Source organism: Catharus ustulatus, chromosome 8 (assembly GCF_009819885.2).
Source record: "Catharus ustulatus isolate bCatUst1 chromosome 8, bCatUst1.pri.v2, whole genome shotgun sequence".
NCBI lineage: Eukaryota > Metazoa > Chordata > Aves > Passeriformes > Turdidae > Catharus > Catharus ustulatus.
This window is the reverse complement of record NC_046228.1, coordinates 4571420-4593153: the sequence shown is the minus strand read 5'-3', so window position 1 is coordinate 4593153 and position 21734 is coordinate 4571420. Positions and strand designations below refer to the sequence as shown.

Genomic DNA, 21734 nt, shown 5'->3' with positions numbered 1-21734 from the left:
CAACAGGCAGCTGCTCCTTTTGGGCTGTGGCTCTCCAAAAGGCTGAAACACCAGGGACTGTCAGAGATCCAGAGGAGCTTCTGCTCTGGTCAGGCTTGTTTTTAGAGCAATATACATTTATATCACAAAAAACCAAGCAGAGAGCATTAGCTGAGCTGGCTGGTCTGTCTTCAGCAGGTCCAATACACTGACCAATCCAGTTTTCCTCTGGGATTAAAACTGGCTTTGTTTGTATCATTAAATTGCAAGGTGTATTCCATATGCTGTGTATGTCTGGCACAAAGCTTTGAGTGCTTTGCAGTGGTTTCTTGCCTTGTCATCCTTACAGAGGATAAACTATTACAGCCATGCAAAACGAGGTGCACATTTCTAAGAGCTGACTGTGAGGATATGGATCTGATATAAAGAACTCCAGGGAGAAAGATTCCTCCCCAGCTCTCAAAATAAATATCAATAAGAAGTAAATTACTGAGAAGAAGGTTCTGAATTATTTCAGCTTTGTTTTCCTCCCCTTCCACTGCTTCTGTATAACTCCCTCTTTTTCAAGATGCCTTATGCTGAAACCCCACTGAATTGTATCTGAGGAGGTAAAGTTCTATGATCTGACTCCTAAATTCTCATTGGGAGTTCTTCCTGGAGAGGAAATAGAGGAATTTCTTCCCTCTGTGGCCATGCCCTGGGAGGAGGTTGGTTTTGAGATGAACAGTGATTGCAGGCACTGCCTGCAGTGATTCCTGCCCCCAGCACCTTTAGGGGGGCAGCTCTGATCAAGTGATGAGCAGAGCCCTTAATGTCTGCAGGCAACAGAACAGCACCAATCACTCCCCTTCAAATCTTCAGTAAAAGGTCATTCCTTTTTGGAAAGGAGACTGTGGCTGAAGCCACACTTCCTTGTGGAACTACAGCTGTGCTAATAGCAGAAACAGGGAAGAGCTGGATTTTGGCAAATCTGTCTGTCAGCACTGAAAAAGAATAAAAAAAACCAACCTGAACTTGTTTTGATGTTTTTAACTCTATTTACCAAGTCAATAACAGAAAACCTGTATTCCTAATGGCCACATTTGGGCTTCAAAATGTCACTATTCCCACTTATTGGGCATCCATTTGCTTCACTTTTCTGTCTAGGATTTACTTGGAAAGGAAGATCGGGAATTGAGTTGTTTTTTGTTTGTTTTTTCTCCTTTTGCAATGGATACCCACATATGTGTAATGTAACCCACATATGTGCAATGTAACCCACTTATCTGTGATGTAATCTTATTTTATGGAGGGAGAATGGAGGTTCCTGTATACACAGGGAGTCCTTAAGTCCCTGAAATGCTCCTGTTTGCACCATGGACTGTGACAGATGTTGAACAGAGCATGGAATAAAATTGGAAATGATGGCAAAATTTTAGGGATGCTTAGAGGTGGGGTGCATTTTTGATAAGCTGTTTTAATTCAACTGGCTGGCACATGCAAGCTGCCATTGTCTCTTGGAAAAAGTACTGAGGGAGTTTTTAAAAGGGGGGGCTGTGAAGTCATTCCCAGATGTGCAGGTACAGAGAGCACATTGCAGGTGTTGGCTGATTTGTTGGTTTGGCAGAGGGCTGGGTTTGTTCACAAGGCTTTGGCATTCCAGGCTCTCAGAGATGCTCAGCTGGGCTGGGAGTGCAGTCAGGGAGGGCACAGGGAGCTGTGAACACACTGCAAGCAGTGACACCCATGCTCTTAGAGAATGCAGAGTCCTGCTGCACTGACTGCCATCACTTACCAATCAAAACAATGTTTTTATATGGGAAGTACATGGCAGCAGTTGGAGTCAGCAAAACTACTTGAGAAACATTCCTTATGTCCTCTGCATAGGTCAGACAAAATCTCTAAAGTTGGTCCAGACATACTTTTGGATTTGCTTCATTCTTTGTTCTTGCCATCAAAAATTGGCAAGTTCAGTAACTCCAAAAAGAATGTTCACTCCTTAGTAAATATGATTTGGTCTTTTTTTTGTCTGCATGAAAAATACAGTATTAAATACTTTAGCAGTGCTGCTGGATGAGGTGGAGAATGCAGAACTGCTTTTCAGATCAGGCAAGTGGGTTTGGAGCAGTAAGGCTTTGTTTTGTTAGCATTTGAAAACAAGAGTTTGGAGTTAAAAGCAAACTTGTCAAAACAGTGATTATGCAGCTCTTTATTTCCCTGTTTTTTAACTTCAAAATCGATTCGTGTGTAGCATCTCAGGCTCACAAAGCAAAGGGAAAAGTAGATGGAGGTGATTTACACATAAATGAAATGCACAAAATGAATCAAGTTATTTATCTCTCCTGCCCTTCTTCCTTTGTATCTGAATTCTTTCTCTTTATTTCCCTCCCTTCTTACTGTCATTGTTATCCTCAGTAGGTGCAGCTGTTAGTACAGTTGTGCCTTTGGAGATGCCTGCAGTCCTGAACTAAATTAACAGGCTGGGCAGTTCCGTGGGAATTTCATCTGTGTGAGGCCTGAGATATTTCAGTTTGGTATTTTTCTATGCACAGAAGAGTAAAAATTAAGATAACTTTGCTCTTACCCAACAGACATCTCCCATTGCTTTCTAGGAAGTGAAAGGGAGTTTTGCCAACTGCTCTCATGAATTCCATTGACCCAGCTGACCTCTGGCTTAGGCAGCATCTAAGTATTTATGAAATTTGTAAAGTATTTATAAAATGCTGATTGGATAGTATATCCAGTTGTATTCAAAACACATTCCAGTGAAAAATCAGATATGTGAGACCATGCCACACATTCATAAGTTAGGTATTGACGTGGATGGGTGATACATAAGCTGCTGTTTTTACACACCCCTGTATTTCTCAAGACATTACATTTATTTAATCAAATACAGGCATTTGCTGAGGAAATCCAGCATGGACACTGCCATACTTTTTCCAATGTCTGGACAAGAAGTTTAGCATGATTTTTTGTCTTCTTTCCTCATTAAATAAAAAATTACTTTCAGATTACTTTTTTTTTCCTAATTAGATTTCCCCAGATTTATTTTTAAACCTTGCTTCTTCCAAGTAATCTGCCTGTTTTCTCAAAATAATTTCTGCATCTTACAGATCCCCTGTTCTCTCTATTCCAACATGATACCTTCTGGCTTCTTGGAAAATTGATACACTGTGGAGCTTCTTCCATGGTCCCTATGTCTAACAGAATGTGCAAAGAAGGATGAGCCCCAGCTTTGAACCCTGTGCAGGGCATCTCTGAAAGCAGCAATTACAGACACAGGGATGTGTCTGAAGGGCTAGAACTCCATAGTTCTTGTACTACCCTTTTCTTTCTATCTTTCCTCCTGTCTTTCATGTTGATTCTTTGGAGCATATCTTACAAATACCAGTCCAGGTGTATGGAAATCCACAGATGCATTGCTAAAAAAAGGAGGGGATTTCTTAATTACTGCAATTCCTTAACATCTGGGTAGCATGGAAAAATAAAAAAATGTTACATGGATCTGTTTGGGCCTGTTCATCTACACTCAGCTCACAGGTTAATTCTTACAGCAGAATCTCTTTGGCCTAAAAGAAGTTCTCCCTCTCAAATTGCAGTAATAAGTGCAGAAATGTTAATTGCTGCAGTCAAAGGTGTAATTGTTCTGCATTCTAAGGCTGAAAGATTGAAATGTTGATTGCCACCATTCTGTGCTGTGGGGAAGGACCAGCCCTAGAATATCATGGTAATTTCTTTCTCCACCTCCTTTTTGTCCAGCCAGGCTCAGTCCTCCCTCTTCCCCACTGCCCCTGTTTGGTATCTCCCATCCTCAGTAAAATAACCAGCTGTCCAAAAGTGCCCCAGGACTCCACAAGGTTGTTTCCAATTTAATTTCACTAATTGACTTGCTTTCCCTCTTAGTACATTCCTTTCCAGACAGCTGTGAGAGGCTGCAGCCTGCCCTTGAGTGGGTGAATGCTGGCCCAAAATCTCTGCTCCACTGGAGAAATCCCAGCAAAGGATTTGGCCCTGAGCCCTGGCAGGTCAGCCAGGGAGAATTCTGCTCTGTCCTGTCTTCTTTTTCCACCCAGACCATCCTACAAGCACTGTACCCACAGCTGTCCTGCTCTGCTTAAATAAGAGGGGGAGTCTAGTGATTTCAACAGATAAAAAAATCAAATTAGGAAGACAGGCTGTATGCAGACAAGTAGGATTTAAGGGATTCATTGGCCTGGTGTTTCCCAGGCTCCAATTTGTCAATCTTGGGTTCTCTTTGTCCATGGTGCTCTGAAGAACATGGAGCTTGTGCTCCATGAAACTCATCAAACTGCTTTTTTAAAATTCTTCTCCAAACTGTTCTTCCTAGCTGCTTTGGCTAATGAAACACAAACAGCAAACAGTGTAATCAATAAAGCTTTTTTTTTTTTCTTTTTTTTTTTTTAAAGGCACTCAAGAGCTTATGTAAAATCTTTGGAATTTGTAACCATGATAACATTGTTATGCTCTCCTAGCTGATAGAAATATCAAAGCCAGCTAAGAATAACTCTGCAGCAGACAGAGAAGATTGGATTTGTTTCCTGGAATGAAAGCAAAAAGCATAATACATTGCTCAGTTACTAACAACTAAGGAAAAAAATAAATAGACACTTCAAAATTCCATTTCCCCTTCCTAACAATGTCATTAAATGACTCAAAATACAGAGTTAGTTTTGCTGAATATTTAAGTCTCTAAGAGTTTCCATATCTTCTCTCTTTTTCTTTTTTTTTTTGAATGTTGTGACGGTACATGAAACTCACATCTACCATTCTCCAAAACTTGTCCTTCAGGTAGAAACTCCAAATAAATCTGGTTTGCTAAAGAATTTATCATTGGAATTTGGGAGGCTTTGAGTCTAGCCTAGGGTTTCCTAAAAACCAAACTTACTCAATTAGAAATTTGCAAAATGGCAGTTTCCCATCAATTTTATCCTCCAAGATGCAAGGGGTTAACAATAAACTTCCCTGTAGATTAAGGTGAAAGTCTGGGAATTTAAAGAGACAGACATCCTAAAGCCTCTCCAGTAAAAATTGCTGGGAAATGTACAACCTAATTTTCAGCCACCACAAATGAGGGTTGTGGGCAATTTGTACATGGAAAGTAGTGGAAATATAAAGTTCAGGTGTTTCTTACAGACGTGGCTTGGTATCCCAGCCAGGCTGCTCTGCAGTTAATTGGGTCTGTGGTTTTGCAGAGTGAATGACTGTGAGCCTCTGGTTAGGAAATGCAAACAAGAAACTCCTCTTTAATTCTAAACAAACTGAAGCACATTTATATGGATTTGTTGCAGAAGGGTTTTTAAATGGGCACCGAGTTTTCACAAAGAACGATTTAAAATCACACATTCATTTTTTGCAAGGGAGAATGGTGTTAAAATGAGAGAGGGCAGGGCTACATGGGATATCGGGGAGAATTCTTCCCTGTGAGGCTGGTGAGACCCTGGCACAGGATGCCAGAGAAGCTGTGGATCCCCTGGATCCCTGGAAATGTCCAAAGCCAGGCTGGATGGAGCTTGGAGCAGCCTGGGACAGTGGAAGGTGTCCCTGCCATGGCAGGGGATGGCTCCTACTAATGTACCATTAAACCATTCTGTGACTCTATGATTTACATTTTACATTCCCCTGGTGTGTGCCATCCTGGTGCTTTCTGGACTTTCCTTGCAGCAGTTCCCTGGGAATCAGGGAAGGGTTTGGACTGTGGGATGTCTCCTGCTCCCAGTCCCTCTCATGCTCTGGTCCAGCTCTGCCCTCCAAAGAAACTTTTTTCAAGGCTTTCCTTGGCAGCTTTGATCTGCCCCAGCCACTCCTGCCCTCTCATTGTCTGCTGGGAGCTTATCTCTGCTTTCCCTGTTTGTTTTCAGCCGGTTCCCTCTGTGTTCCCCAAGCCCTCTGTTAAGGTAGCTCAGGCACACCTGAGAAGCTGCTCCTGCAGTTTGAGCTCATCAGGTTCCCACGTTTAAATAGCAGAGGGCACTGGGAGACAATTGGAAGTGTTTCTGTGCCAAAGGTGGCTCGAAATTGCTTCACAGCAGGTCAAAGGGTTTTGGCACAGCAAAAGGCTAAGGGATAAACAGGTAGAGGCATGTTGTTTGAGAAAAATGAGCATTTGTTCCAAAAATGCTTGGTTTGGTTCTGTTAGCGGGAATGTGCCTTGTCTGTGGCCACAGCTTTGCTCCAGACTGCTTCTCACAAAGAAAATAAAAATTTATTTTAATGAATCGTTCTCTTTCCAGGATTTCCCTCCCCCTCAGGGCAGTTATACCTGCAGAAGCTATTTGTGAAATGGCTTCCAGATGGCAAAAGAGGTTAATTTCCCCCCAAAATGAGAGGGGGACTGGATCCTTGCACCTGTATCAAAAATCACAGTAAATTTTTCCACGGCTGGTTCCCTACTGCTTGGGAAGCAGGATATGATAGAGATGCTCTCCCCAGAAGGCTTATCTTAATTCTTGCAGTCAAGAGTGGGTGCTGCTGGCTCCAATTGCAGCACCCAAGTGATTTCTCCCTGTACCATGCACAGTGTTTGCCCCATGAAAAGCCATGCCCTGCAGCCCAGATGATGCTGGCACTCTACATGTCTTCCAGCATTTTAACCCATCACAGTGTCTGATTGGCGTGTGGGGATCATTTGGCATAGTCTTTTATTTCCTGTTCAGGAACCTGAATTGTTAAAAGCAGCAATGAGAATGTGGAGGGGAAATCCCTGTCTTTGCTTTCAGACTAGATGGGAAAGTTCTCCTCTAACACAAAAGTTACCTGAACAAAAACCTGTTGCCTCCTTTGCTTACAGAAGATCAGACTAGAAGTAGAAACAGTTAACTTTTTCACAAAAGAGTTTAAAAATTAAAATTGAGTAATATATTTTCCCCTCTGCAGCCCAGTTCTGAACTGATGATTTGAGAAGCTCACGAGGTATCATTACTGTAGTTTGACATCAAAAAGGGATGCACAGCCCTGCTAGGGGCTGTTCTGAGCTCTGAAGTGTTACTTTTGTCACCCAAGATGTGCCTGGCACCACACTTGGAGAGTTTGGAGTCAGCTGGGAAACTAACTCAGCTAAACTGAGTCTCTGTAGCCCCAGCATTTTATCCAAAATATCTCGATTGCTTACCAAATGCCCAATCTACCAACTCTCTTGCTGTGGGAGAGATATAAAGCTTATAGTTATTGTATGGCGTGTTATAAAAACGATAATGATCTCTCTGGGCAGAGGCTCAATTAATTCCTTGGGTGCTGGCAGCTCGTATGTGCAATTTGGTGTATCCCTATGCAGACTTAATTACTTGTAAAGCCCTTTCTTTTGTGTTGTAATAACCCATAGGAAACCCAAGAGATTAATAAGGGCAGGTAACTAATTAAAACTGCTCCATTTTCTTAGAGGTAAAGAAACCTGTAAGAAAACAGTAAAAACCTATGGGAAGAAAAGAGACTCATAAGAAAGCGGGTAAAGGAACTTATGAGAAGGCAGGTAAAGAAATCATAGAGAGAGATTAACCTATAAGAAGGGAGGTAAAGAAACCTATGAGAAAACCTGGGTGACTTTAGGAGCTGGAATTTAATCCAACATTTAAGCTAGGATTAAAAACGGTCTCGTTTAGATTTTAAAAACGTTATTTGTTTAGCTATAAACACTTAATACTTCAGTGAAAATTGCTAAAAACTTCACGTCTGCATCCTGAAAACATCTTTTAAAGTTCTGCTTAGAAGTTGGGCAAAACACCATCCCTGAAACTTTAACCTGAGGATTTAACTTTAACCTTAAAAACACCGCCTGAAACTTGTAAAAAAAAAAGTTGCCAAACGCCATCAATTAAACCAGGCTCTTCTTAAGCGGCTTCCAAAGCGTCGGGAGCTGTGTGTGCTGTAAGTGTTACACACACCGTAATTTAATCTCTCCACACACACACACACACCCCCCTCGGATGGAAACTGAAATTCCACCGTAAAACCGAGGAAAGAGGGGGAAAAAAACCCAACAAAAACCAAACCAAAAAAAGACAACCCACGTGCGAGCGGGCTAGCGGGGCCGGTGTGTGTTTTTCGGTGGCTCGGGGTGGTTTTGGGCGTTTTGTTGCCGTGCCCGGCGGGGGAGGACCCGGGCGCGGCTCCGCGGCCGCTCCGGCCTCTCCTGAGGGAGCCTCATGGGAGGAGCCTGCGAGCAGCTCCAGCTCCGGCTCCAGAGCTCCGGGCTCGCCCTGCTCGGCCTTTGTGAGCTCCCGGAGCTGCGGAGGGGGAGCGGGGCTCGGCGTGCCCGGGGCTCGGCGGTGCCCGGCCGCGATGGGGGCAGCGCCGGGGAGCGCTGTGAGGGCGAGCGCCTGTGCTGCCGGCCAGCATGACTGCGAGCAGCGGCGCTGCTGATTATTTCCTGCCGTTGGTGAGTAGACACTTGTGAGGGGCAAAGTTTTAGTTGTACTTTTTTTTTTCTTTTTTTCCCCCCCTTTTTCTTTTTTTTTTTTAAAACTTTTGGAAACTCTTTCTCCCGCTCCCACCGCGCTGCAGCTCTGGGTCAGGATGAGCTCTCCTCCTCCCACCCCAAACAAATGGGTGGTTTTGTGGCTCCTGCCCTGGTTTCTTGCCTGGATTTGGGGTTTATGCTTGAGATTCTCTGTGTGTTGTTTGCACTGAGAGACTTTTGCTTCAGGTTTGCTGCCTGGGAACTTTGGGGATTTGGGAAGTTTGAAATGCGGCTCCAGTGACATCAGGACGTGACCGAGAGCCCTTCGGAGGCTCTGAGAGCTGCTCCGTGCTGACGTGATGGGCTTTTTTTAATGCTTGACACTTATTACAGCAAATGTGCTTATTCATCCTGTGCAGGCGTGATTTATACTTTTATGTGGCTTTCTGCTGTCCCTCTTTTAGCTTGTAAAGGAAGTAAGTGCTGTAACACATGTTTCAGTCCCTTAAAGCGTTTGAATCTGATATGATTGTGCTTGTTTAATGTAGTGGCTCACCCTAAGTTTTAATGCGACCACAGTAATGTAGAACACTCCGAAAAAAAAAAAAAATCTGGTTTATTGTTGTAGCTAATCAAATCAGTGATCAATCTGGGTGCACATGTTACACAAATTAAGAGATTTCTAGGCAAGGAGGGCTGGTGAGAGAGGAAGTGCAGGCCCTCAGGTAGTGTGCGGCTAAACACCATCCCCTGCCAAGATAACTCCTCTATCTTGTCAGGCTTTCCACAGCGAGTGCCAGAAAAAGACATTTTCAGAGAATGCCTCTGCAGGGTCCCTGCCAGCAGCTCCCGCTCCAGCAGAGCATCGGGAATTACCTGCAGGCATTGCCAGCTGCTGCACAGCTGGGGCTGCTTTCCACAGGTGGGGCACTGCCTTCGGGAAGCCTTGTTAAAAAACGCTCTCCTGTCTCCAGAAGCAGCTCCCGCCTTGCTTTGCCTCCCTTGTGTTGCTGGGATGGAATTGTGCGGGAAGGGAAGGGGCTGTTCCCTGCTCAGCTGTTCCCTGCTGCTGGAAGCACAGCCTGGTGTTCCCACATGGACTGTGGCCAGCCAGGGTGATGCAGGTCCCTGCCCTGGGGACAGCTGTGACTCAGGTGCCACACTGGGCTGGGCTGGCTCTCCCTGGCTGCTCCAGGCACCGTCACCCAGCACCCAGACCTGTTCTGCTGATTCCTCGAGTCCTGCTCAGAGGAACACCATGGAAATCAGGAATAATTCCCCCAGGAGGCAGCTCTGGTGTCTTGGTGACAGTGCCTTTATTGCTTAAGTGTAGTTCTGCTGCCATGCACTGGGCATCAAACTCGTGTTTCCCCTGTGTGATGGGGGTTTGATTTGCTTTTAATTAACACATGCCAGTTCATCTCTTGGATACCTTCATTACTGTGTTTGCACAGCTCCAGCTCAGCAGGACTCAGCCTGGCCCAGGCTGAGCCTAAGTACAAAGTGCTGGTGCTGGGCACTTAGGGCATAGTTTCTTCTTCAGAGTACAGAATTTGAGGGATTTTTCCAGAATCACGTATTTAAATGCATAAGTAAGTCTTTTGTTGGATTTACAAAAGGCAGTGTATTGCCCAAAACTTGAACTTTTGACTGTGAGTTCGTTTTTAGCTGCTAAAAGCAAAACCTTGGCTAAATCTAAGCACAGTGACCAGCAAAAGTGACCCCCAGTCATTGCTGTCTCTGAGTTTTTAAGCTGTGGCTGATGTATGGACTCATCCTGTGGGGATAGATGTTCCCTTAGTTCCTTGGGAAATAAAGCCACACTTTCCATTTTAATCATAGAATCTCATCTTTTTCCTGAAATGTTGTTGATTTAAATGGGTTTTAAATTAGTTCATAAGTATAAGTGCAGGAGGGGAAAAAAAGAGGGGTTTCCTTGTTTTTAGTGCTTTGCTTGTATTTCAAGCAGCAGTTCTGAGCTATTCCCTAAACAAGCTTAATTTTAGTTAGTGATACCAGTAATGTTGATTTCCAATATGAGAAATAGCTTTTTACCTCCTTCTCTGTTGAATCATTGACAGGCATCCCAGTAATCATGGAAATACTTGTAAAGAACAGAAAGACCAAAGGGGCATAGAGTTACTGTAACAGGTTATTGTTGGATTTTCTACACATTTCAGTGTTTGCAGTGTTCTAGTTTATTTCAGTGAATATGGTTAATGTAGGAGGGAAGCTGCCAACTAAACTGTGAGGAGATAAAACTAATATTATGAAGAAATTAATAAAATGGATCAAATTTTATGGGGTACAGTGTGTTTGAATGAATGAAACTGAAGTAGGTGCTAGATCTTTTTGCTTTCCAAAGAATTGCAGTGTGAGAACTTAACAGAACTAGCAAAATCTCTCAATATTTTTCTGAGATTTGTTAATACCTTTTCTTATGTATAGGTTAACTGAGGTTCAAAAATTTGACTCTTTGGCTCAAGATATTAGAAAGCCAAGTATGAAATCTAAAGGATTTTGTTTGCAGCCTTGCTGCACCCAGTAGAACATCTTGTGTCCTGAAGAAAGCAAAACAGTGGGTGATGAGAGCACTGGGAGCTCAGTCCTGCCTTGTGGTTGTTGGTGCCATTTTCCAGAGATTTCTGGAGTAAGAGCAGGACCCATAAATCTTGCTCTTATCTCATGAGAAGCAGCCAAATGTTTGGGAGATAGCAGAGTTTGAAATGCTCGTTGGTTTCCCTTGGAGTAAAGCTGGAGCTGTTGTTGACTGTTCAAAGGGAGCCACATCCAGCTCTCCTGATTGGAAAAACATGGACAGGGAGTAAATGCCAAGACCTGTAGCTGCCTTCTGTCTCCAGCACCAGTATCTAAGCATTTTTACAACTTTCCTATGGAATTAGGGGTTTAAGGTCTGCATCTCAGGGATGTCAGGAGGAGAGCAGCAAACAGACCCACCAGAGCACCCAGCACTTGCTGCCTCTGTGTCCCCACGTGCCAAGTTGTGTCCTTGTATATATCTTAATTTTCTGCCTTGGTTTGAAGCCTTCTTACATAGACAGAGTCAGACCTGCAGTGTTTAAGAAGAAATTAGACAGGTTTGTGAAGTTATTTCTCACTCATTCATTGATATATAATGAATACTGTGGGTCCAGCTTTGCCTGAAACATGTTATTTGCATACCTGCCTTCTAACAGTGACTTGGAAAATCTCTTTTCAAGGCTAAGTAGAGGCTTTAAAAGTGAAATTGTGAAACTCAAGAGCCTAGGGACACTTGATGGGCAGTGTCTTTCTCTTGTGACACACTAATAACAGAGTGAACCTCGTGGTCTTTGGGCTGAATTTAGTGTGCTCGCTGCAGCTGTTGGTAAGCAACTGCTTGGTAAACTGTGAGGTATTTTCCTTTGCAAACTATTTCAGTCATGCTTGTCATAAGCAGAATTTGGAAGCAGTTTTATGTAGATCCTCTTCCAGGCTCAACCCAGAATGGAAAAAGCTCGTGGCCTTTTTGTGGAGCTCAGTTCTTGAAACAAATGGGCCTTAAAGGCTGGTGGCTGCAGAGGGCTGAGAGCAGGGACCTGGAGAGCCAAAGGCAGTTGAGATGCCCGGGAAGGTCACTTGTGGAACTCGTTTGAGCAGCTTGTGGATGGCTTCATTGTTTGTGCTGCACAGAACAGAGTGGCTTGGCAGGGAGCAGCTTCTCCATCACCTCCCCAAGCCTGAGTTTCAGGTTGCTTTGTCCATAAACTATGAAAATCCCTGTCCAGGAATTGGTTGTGCAGGAAACGTGAGTGGTGAGGAGCAAACACTTCTCACCACATTGGGGCACAGCAGTTTCAATTGCAGTTTGTGCTTGGGCTGTGCTTTCTGGGTGTTTACAGGGAATAGCCTTAGTGCTCTGTCACAGTAAGAACAAAACCTGCCCATCTCCTCAGTTTACTCATTATGTACATAAAAAGAAATTATAAAGTGCTGTTATCAAAATCTACTTTCTAAACACTCATTTTAAGGCAGAGGGACATCCCAGTTGCAATTCAGCAATGAATGAAAACCAGTCACTTTATGATAATGAGCCAGAGGACTTTAGAACCTGTAAACACCTTGGCTCAAAGTTCCCTACAACAGGCAGAGCCCTCAGGTGTGGTTAAACCTGTGGGCAGTCAATTGCTCAGAGCTGTAATTGTTTTTTCCACAACATGGTACAGAATCCTTTAGATGAAATATGGGGAGTGTGAGTACATTCAGATGGCAGCCTTCAGTCATTGCCAGAATAACATTGACATTGTTATGGTAAGGTTTAACTGTTTGTTATGTTTTCTGATTCAAAATTAAATTACAGCAGGGAATCACCCAGGATCTCTGAATTTGAAATTAGGTAAGGAAGTAATCATTTAAAGCTGAGTTCTCTGATTTAGAGCTTTTAATTTATAAGCTGGAATTACAAATGCTAAGTGACAGTTTTGAGTGTATGCATCTCAAATCCATCTGTGTGTGGTACCATCCCTGTGTGTTCAGTTGTACTCACTAGGTAGTACAAGAAACAACAGAAGGGGTCCAGGGCAGTGTAAAATTGCATCAGCAGTTTAAGGTCACACTTTTTTGGTTTACAAATAACTTGAGAATTTTGGTGAATTTTAGGGAAAATTGATGCTTCCAGGGTCTTAATCTCTGGGTGGTTACATGGCAAAGTCAGGTTGAAGTAGGCAGCCAAAACTTTGTTTTCAGGGGGCTCTTACAGTTTGGTGTCTCTTAAAAATAAGCAAACTGCAAAACAAACAGCAGTGTGTTTCCAGATTGTTTTCCTTATTGTGAGCTGCTGGTACTCAGTGACACTCTGCTTGTCCCAGGAATGGGGTGAGACTGGTTGTCTTGCTGTGTGTGTTCTCCACAGCACCTGGACACCTCTGACTCTGTGCCCTCACTGATGAGCCCCCCCAGCTCATCGAGCTCCTTGTGTTTTGTGTGGGCTTTGAGTGAGGAAATCCTGTCATTTCTCCTGTTCAAGCAGCAGCTCCATTTCTTGTTTGCTTTTCATAATCAGAAGCACAATGGGGTTCATTTGCTGTTGGGTTGTGCTGTCTCATTGCTCCTGCAGTTGTAAGTCAGACAAAAATCCAGAGGCTTCAGTCCTGTGGGAACAAAAGCAACTTAGATTAAAAATGCCAACTTCCTCTGTGTTCTCTAACACACAAGTTAGCTCATTTGTGCTCAAGTCCAGGGATTCAGAAGGACAAACAACAATTCTGCAGTAACTCAGACATTTAAGGCTGCCTTTCTCTGTCTTTTCTCTCCTCAGCCCTCCCGGGCCAGGTGATGATAATCAGTTGGCTTCTGCCCTCGATCCCTGTGAGCATCCCTTAGCTGTGTCTGCAGCCTTTGGAAATGCTGTCCCGGTGGGAGCTGCTGAGCTGACTGCAGCCAGGTACTGTCCAGAGCTGTGCCCTGGGGCAGGGCAGGCACTGCCCAGGTCCCTGCTGAGGGAGGGTGGGGCACCAGGAGCTCAACACTGCCTGGGGAGCTGCTCTCACCCTCCTTGGGTGGATAAATGTCTGATAGGGCCAGCTGCTCTGGCTCTCTCTGTCAGCAGAGATCTGTACCAGAGTTTAAATCTCCCCTTTCAAAACCTTCAAAAGAAGATGCTGCTTACCCTTCCCTGTCACTTCAGCACATAGAAGGGTTGTGACATGTGAAGGTGCAATATATGCCCTATATTTTTATAGGTGCTTATACATTTTTTTTTGTTAGTACGAGGTAACTAATCCTTGGAGCATTTTCTTTGAGAAGTTCTTTAACAGTATAATGTTGATTATAAAGCATTCAGGTGTCTCTGTTGGACTCTGGCCTTTTGTCTGCCTTTGCTTGCACTGAGAAGGGAAACTTGCTTTCTTTGTGCTGGTGGTAGTGGGGTTGTCAGGATCTTTGGGCATATAAATTTATCTTAACAATAGAGGAAGCCTTGTAGGGTGTGTGTACCCTTCAGTCACCAGGAGTTCAGTGGAGTGTAAACATACACAGTGTATTTAAGCTAGCATTAAATTTGTTAGCTGAAGTCACAATAATACACCATCAGAGGCTGAAGGGACCTTGTGTGGTTTGCTCAATCCACCTTAAAAGCTGGGTGACTTTGCTGTTTAGGCTGTCCTGGTCTGCCACCAGTCCCCAAGCTGGTTAGTCACCAGTGCTGGCTGAGAGACTCTGTGAGAAACAAACTTTTTCCTACAGTCAGAGTAAGATGATCTTGGGAAGCTAATGATGTGGATTTCTTTCAGTTCTTGTAAGTTTTTACTCAAAGAGTTGTGTTTCTTTTGTTTTTAACAGATGTAATTGGGTTACTGATGGGTTTTTTTGTGGATTCTATTTTTCTTGCTAATGGATTGTTGGCCAGGGTAGTGAGGCAGTTAGAAAAGAGTGAGCATTAATTGAGGTGGAGCTGTGAACTACTTTCTGAATGTGTAAGCATGAAAAAAGACTAACACCAAAAGTGCCAGAAAGATTTGTATATGGTCTTTGGACTACAGTCTGGAACAGAAGATTGTGTGCCCTTGGGGTGATAATTTGCTGTTTGCAGGGGAAAAGGCACACAAGCTGTCTATGATTAAACATTTAGGGAGAGCAGTCTCTGAGTGCTTCAATTCTTGTAAACCTCATGAATTCACTCTGTTTGCATTGTCATGTGAATCTGGAATTTCAAGTTAATTATATTATACTACACCTTTTCTTTTTATCTACTTCATAGCTTGTGCCTTTTGAATGTTTTGTTGTTAATGTCTGAAGGGTTCCTTGCTCCACCCCAGTTGCACAGGCTGTGCTGCTGCTGAGCTGTGCTTGCCCCATCCAGGGTGGCTGAGCCCAGTAGGGGTGAGGGCACAGACTGTGCAGCACCCACAGCATCTGGCTGTTGTTTCCAAATCCTGGCCTTGAGGGAGCTGCAAGGATTTTTGCAAGGGTTCAGTGCTAAAAAGTGGCAAACCAGAGGTATTTCACATTGGGTTTAGGTAGTTTTCCAGTTCCTGAAGCAGAGACACTGACAGAGAGATACATTGTGGTCAACTGGATTGAAGCTGGCTGTCAGTGATTCTTCTGTGTTTGTTAGTTTTAACTCTTTTGTTTGTTTTTTTAAATGCTGTACAAGTTAACTCTTGTCAGTGTTGGTTTTTTTCCTTACTCCTTTATTTTGCATCCATGTGCAGCTTTGGATATGAAAGCCTACCCATTCTCCTTCACCTGTCTTTTCTGTCCAGGTTGTTGTCACTTGCCAGCTTCTCTGTGAGCCTTGCAGAGAGGTTTCCTGCTGTCCCAGCAGTAGAAAACCCAGAGGCTGCCACTGTGCCCAACCCCAGGTGGCAGCTGGTTGGCAGAAGAGAGGTTAAATCAGCAGCTGCACCCCTGCTTTAACTCCTGTGGGTTCAGTCTGGTGCAGTTCCTCCTGCACTAGCAGCTCTGCTGGCTTCCCTGCAGTTTGGTCCTGAGCTGATAATAACATGATGTTGGTAGCAAATGAAAGTATTAAAGCATGTGGGATTATACTCACAGCCAGGGTCAGTAATAGCAGGACTGGGCTTTTCTTACCCAAAGGAAGAGCCTCAGTGATTTTTTCTCTCATTACCTTATCTGTCATCAAAAACTCACCTCTGTCGTGGAACAGATTATTGCCAATATGAGTAAGATAATCTTGTTAAAGTCTTTGCTTTTTTGGCATTGTGTGTAGAAGCTCTGCACCACTGCATTTCAGTGTGACTGGATTCAGTTCTCTAATGCACACATATGTGACATCTCTGTGATGCCTACTGGGTACCTCTGCAAAATGGAGATGTTACAGGGACTCCTGAATGCCATGGTGTTATTCCAGTCTGTCTGTAGTAAGGTGCAATCATTAAATGTTTTCCTCCAAAATATTTAGTTATTTACTAAATTTGCTTTTGTTTCCATGTCTTTCCCCATCAGGGGTGTCACATAATGCAGGCACTTTGACAAGGAAAAATAATGGTGCATATATGATGGGGGTCAGTTTGTGCTAAATGGCTTCCAGATGGCAGGGCAGAGTAAGAGATCAGGTTGTCCCTCCATCTGTCCAGTCAGGAAACTCTATCTTTGTTTTGCTTCTTGAGGGTGACTGCCTGCCTCTCTCCTGCTGATAACATATTGATCAGGGGCAACCTGCTCTCATCTGCTCAGTAAGGTTTTATTTATCTACAGAGAAGTGCCTGGAAGGGAATTGGGTGAAAAGTTCATTGGTGGTTTTGCCAAGCATTTTTAGCAGTGAAAGGCCAAGTTCACTCTGATTTGCCAGTACATGTTGCATCAGGAGAACTTTTGGCCAGACACAGGTTTCTCTTTGCTCTGCAGGTGCAGAGCTCTGCACCAGGACTTCTGTGTTGTATGAGGAATGTTTGGGTTGGAAAGGTAGGGAAGGCAAATAAGAGCCCTGATTGTGCAAGACACACATAGCTGGGCTCCAGGTTGGAGGTGTGAAACAGTGAGCAGTGTCTGTCTGCTCCCTGCAACTTCTTCCTGCCTTCTGGGGAAAAAAAAAAACAAACCTGCAAATGGCCAGGAAAATTGACAGCTTAGAAGGCACTTGCTACTTGTGTTTGGGGCTGTATTTCTTAGTGTTGGCAGCACAAGAAGGCAGGAGTACCCACATTTGTCTGTGCACACAGATAATCAGAAAATAATTTCTGAGGTTGCTTGTTTTCTAATCAACTTGACTCCACAGGATAGATGCTATACTAATGTATAGTTTATTGTGCATTGAGAAGACTTGGGCCTTTTGGTAGTATTCTTCCTGCAACCATTGAAATATTACTTGTTGAGAAGAAAGTTTAATGGAAAATCCTGTTTAAATAAGAGCTGTGGAGAGGTTTTAATGTATCTGCTTCATGTCTGAGGTGATAAAAGTACCTTGAGTTGACACATGGACCCCAGTTGATGCAGTGTTAGGCTGGAGAGCTCAGAGTGGGCAGGAAGTTTTTATTTTGGATGGGGTTGCTGTTCTGAGGCTCTCCTGCCTCAATTTGTGCAGTCTGTCAGAGCAGGAGGAGGAGTGGAAGCTTTGTAAAGGATGAGGGGCAGAGTTTTTCTGGAAACCCTTGTGTGTTGATGGCAAGCTTTGCTTTAGTGTTGGGAATCACACTCATCAGTCAAAGTATCTCTAAAAATTGTTTCATTAGATGTGGAAAGGCTTAAAGGGCGAAGCTGAAGGGCTGCAGATGATAATCTGTGCCTGTGTGAAGAGTGTGGGTGAAACAGGTGCTCCTGTAGGACTGGCACAGCTTTGTGTGTCCATAACACCAGAGCCATAATTTATGTGCCTTTGGTGCTCTTGTTTGGCTGGGCCCTCTTGTGAATTGTTTGGGTTTTGCAACTCTTTGTTTGCTCTCCAAACAGATGTTCAGCATTCACTTATTTTTAGCAGTTCACTTTTTTCTGCTTTAAAAATCTCACTTTCACTGTGCCCCTATATAGTCACAGTGCCTTGGTATAGGGGGGATGCTGTTACTATATTAGTACAGAGACATTTTTAGCCAAGGACAAAGGCCTTTGCATGAAAAAGGAAACAACCTGCTTTTAAATCATTATTAATTTATTTATTTGTATTGACTTGCTGGGGCTAAAAATTTCATGTGTCTGTGTCAGCATCAGGCCAGTTTGAACAAACAGGAAGGAAAGGAAGGAAGGAGTGAGGAAAGCAGAGATAATTTCTTAGAAGAAATAGCTGGGTAGTTGTCCCATATGGCACAAAGCAGATTGGTGGATATAAGTTAATCAAGGTAAACTACACTCACAAAGAGCTTTGGTGATCTTGGTAACTGAGTGTACAGGCACTTTGGGAAGGGGCTGTTCTCCTGCTCCTGTGTATTGTGACTAAAGTTAGAGATGTGCTTTAGGCTTGTCCTCTGTGCACCAAAGAAGGGAACAGCTTGTCCCTGGATTTTATTAACTCTTCATCAGTAACACAATTTAATCTGCTGCCTACAATTCCAGTGTAATTACTGGGGGAAGAGGAGAGAAAATTTTTAAAGGAATGACTAAGATAGCTGTTTATATTTAGTTCAGGAAACCTGTAAGAAGCTTCTCAGCCACATCCTGTTTCCATCAAAATTTCCATCAACATTTGTGTGTGTCTGCTACCCCAGCACATTTATGTCCCTCTGGTGTGCCTGAGGTGCCCTGGAAGGAACAGTGTGGTGTTGACCTTGAATTGCACCTGCTTTTGAGACATGAAGTCATTGGTTATTTAGTTCCTTTTCTGTCAGTGGTTTAATGAGGGCGGCAGAGAGCAGGGGGAGGTGTGTGGTTACTGCCCTGCTCCTGAGTGTGGGGCTTTGCTGAGCAGAGGGACTTAACATCCATGTAATGAGTTCTGGGATTAATGTGTTTAGCTTTACAGTCTAGGGAGAGCTTTTAAAGTAAGAGAATGTTTTAGTCCCAGATTTTACATTTTTTTCTAAAACACAAATCGCTTAATCGAATGTTTATATTGTACAATGAGGAGAAAGGGCTGTGTGAGCAGTCATTAGTGCTTTATTTACTATACTGATTTCATATAGAGTTAAATGCCTCTGGCACTTTCTATAAGAGCTGTCAAGACTTTGCAGTATCACTGATTATGTGGTCAGCTGAGAAGTTAAATGAAATAATGTTTTTGGGAAGAATTTGTGGGAGGTGGGAGAGAGAGACAATTTGAGAGGGGATGATGTGCTCCTCATAGCTCCTTGTAGATCCAGCCAAAGTTCATCCTGTAAAGAGACTTCATTAAAGCTTCATGAGAACTTCTGAAATTTGTCAGCTTGTTTTTAATAATTGTTTTGCAGCACTTCCAAGCCTGACAGCTGCAAAGGAGTTGATAACCACACTTCTGAGGATGTACCTTTGGCTGTGGCCCCTGGTGATGGTGTAGAGCTGCCTGCTCAAGAAACCAAAGGTTTCACAAGGGAAAAAAAAAGGTATTGTGTGATTTCAATTGTTACAAGACTTTTCCACGTCTTTACATCTTTTGCTTAAGAAATGTTACTAGTGTGAAAGAGGGAGACTGAGTTTGACAGGTGTTTTGTCTAAGTTATATGAATTCACTGCTAGATTTTTGAATCCAAATATTAGACTTATCAAGACCTGGCTAATCCAATGTATTCACTCCAAAATACCAGAAGAGGGAGCTTAGGCTACACTGGTTATTACTATGCTGATCTTTCCTTCTGTTTTTAAACTATTATTTTTTTAGGTTTTTTTTCCTCCAATATTTTCCTTTCTTGAAGTTTGTTGTTTTGTTTTGTTTCTGGATGTGAAACAGTGCAAGACCAGGTCCTCTGCTCATTCACCTTCAGATGTTAACAGCAGCTTCCCCACCCAATGCCTGATTTGCATTGTCACTGCCAGTAGTGAAGGAAGAAGTTTTACAGCTTGGTTTCACTCGTGCTGAAAAAACATTACCTTGATTTCAAAGTTAAATGTTTCACTCAGATTTACACTGATTGTTGCCACAGGTGGTCCAGCACATTTTTTGCTTTGAAAACCCCTGAGTCAGAATGATTTGTGTTGGAAGGAGCCTTAAAGATCATGTCCCAACCATCCCATCTCAAATATAGTGGAGACATCCTTGGATATTCCTGACAGAGCTTCAGCTGGTGCCAGGCTGAAGGTGATTAACCAGTCTGCTCTTGTGGCTCAGCAAGCAGGGCCTGCCCTTATTGTGACATCTATTCATGGAAAAGGTCACAGCACAGCTGAGAATATGAAATGGGCACTCCCTGGAGAGCAGCATTCTCTACCCCACCAATACACACTGGCAGCTTGTGACAAGTGGGATACAAGACAGGAGACACCACAGGAAATACAGTTATGCCTCTACAGTTCTGTTCAGAAATGTCAAAAGATGCTGCTGTCAGCAGGAGGATACTCTGAATTATGAATTTAAATATACACAATAGACTTGTTCTGCTGTGGAGCACTGCACAAATAGCTATTATCAAATGCTGCTGTAAAAACTATTGACTGCAATATCTAGGAAACGTTGATTAATTATTTCTTCTAAACTCCTGAGTGTTTTGATCAGAAAAATGGTGTCTTCACCTTTAGTGTATGTGCTGCTGAAGACAGTTAAGCCAAGTCTTTGTAATTTTCCTCCATGACCTGCACTGCACCAACCTGTGTACCATTGATGGAGAACAGAAGTGTTTTGTAGCAGTGTGCAATTTCTGTCATCTGGAGAGGATTTTCTGAATTGAAGGGCAGATGCAATGATTATCCTCTAAAAATGGAGAAGAATGGGCAGGTGAGATTTTTAAGTTAGAAAATACCCTGAGATGTTGACTCTTTCCAGAGACTCATCCAGAGTTGTTTCAACTTTACAGATACCCTGAATTTCTCATTGTGGGAGCACTGTAGTATAGTCACAAATGACTGTTGTTTACAAATCCAAATTGAAACCACTAAAACATTAGACTTTTCCTTTTCGTTAGAATTCAGTTTCAATGACAGGAGAAATAACTTTAGAACTCTGCAGGCAAGCAGAGCTGCTGTGCTTATATATTTAGGCTGGCTTGTGCCTCTGAAGTTTCTGTTTTGTTTTGATATTGATGTAGTGTGTTTAATAATGTAAATGTCTGTGTGTGCATAAGAAACTCTTGGCCTTGGACACTTGTAGAGATGGGAAGTCCACAGCCTCTTTGGGAGCCATGTTTTGTTAGTAGAACTTCTTAATGCAGAATGAAAATCCAGCCTAGGATGTCAGCAGCCCAAATGTGCACTCTCAGCATTCTCATTATGCCTTGAGAATAGTGATCCTGTCACCCACAGCTTCTTTCTCCAAAGCTGAACTGGTGTGTTTGTATCTTAATGGAAATTAAGATGCACAAAAAGGTGAGAATTAGAGTTGTCTGTGGACAAAAAATCACTCTTGCACCCTGTTGAAAAGCAAAATATTACTGTGCAAATAGCTGTCTGCTGTTGTAATCAACCCCTTTGTGAATACTTCTGAGACTGTCTTGTGTTTTTATGTGATTCCTGTGTATCAAGTCAAATCAGCCATGGAAAATAATAGCTTGCAAATTGGGTTATGTTTCACTTTGTCACATTGATGGCACGTGCCTGGCAAGGTGCTGAACTTGTGCAACTGCTGGGCCACCATGTGATTTTCTGCAAAATGGATCTTGAGGCATTGCAGCCTCCTCTATCATTATGATGGTCACATTATGAACTGTGTCACAGATGCTTCATAATTTGAGAGAAATGCTGAAATATTGCTAGAGAGCAGCTGATTCTTTATGGAAGCCCTATGGACAGAGCTGGAAGGTCTCTGAGGAGCAGATCCATCCCTCTGTCCTGCAAGGAAGAGAGATGGATGTGATTTGTTCTGGAGAAC

General features: G+C 43.2%; 1 protein-coding gene across 4 annotated transcripts in view; it reads left to right on the top strand.

The window, feature by feature from the left end:
• Positions 1-21734, top strand: part of TACC2 (transforming acidic coiled-coil containing protein 2) — a 113270-nt gene that overhangs the window by 26502 nt on the left and 65034 nt on the right. For all 4 annotated transcript variants that reach the window (XM_033065537.2, XM_033065541.2, XM_033065540.2 and 1 more), the window contains 2 exons: positions 13671-13796; positions 19189-19320. In XM_033065537.2, coding sequence (XP_032921428.1) covers positions 13671-13796; positions 19189-19320 — 258 coding nt within the window. The remainder of the gene's footprint in view (positions 1-13670; positions 13797-19188; positions 19321-21734) is intronic.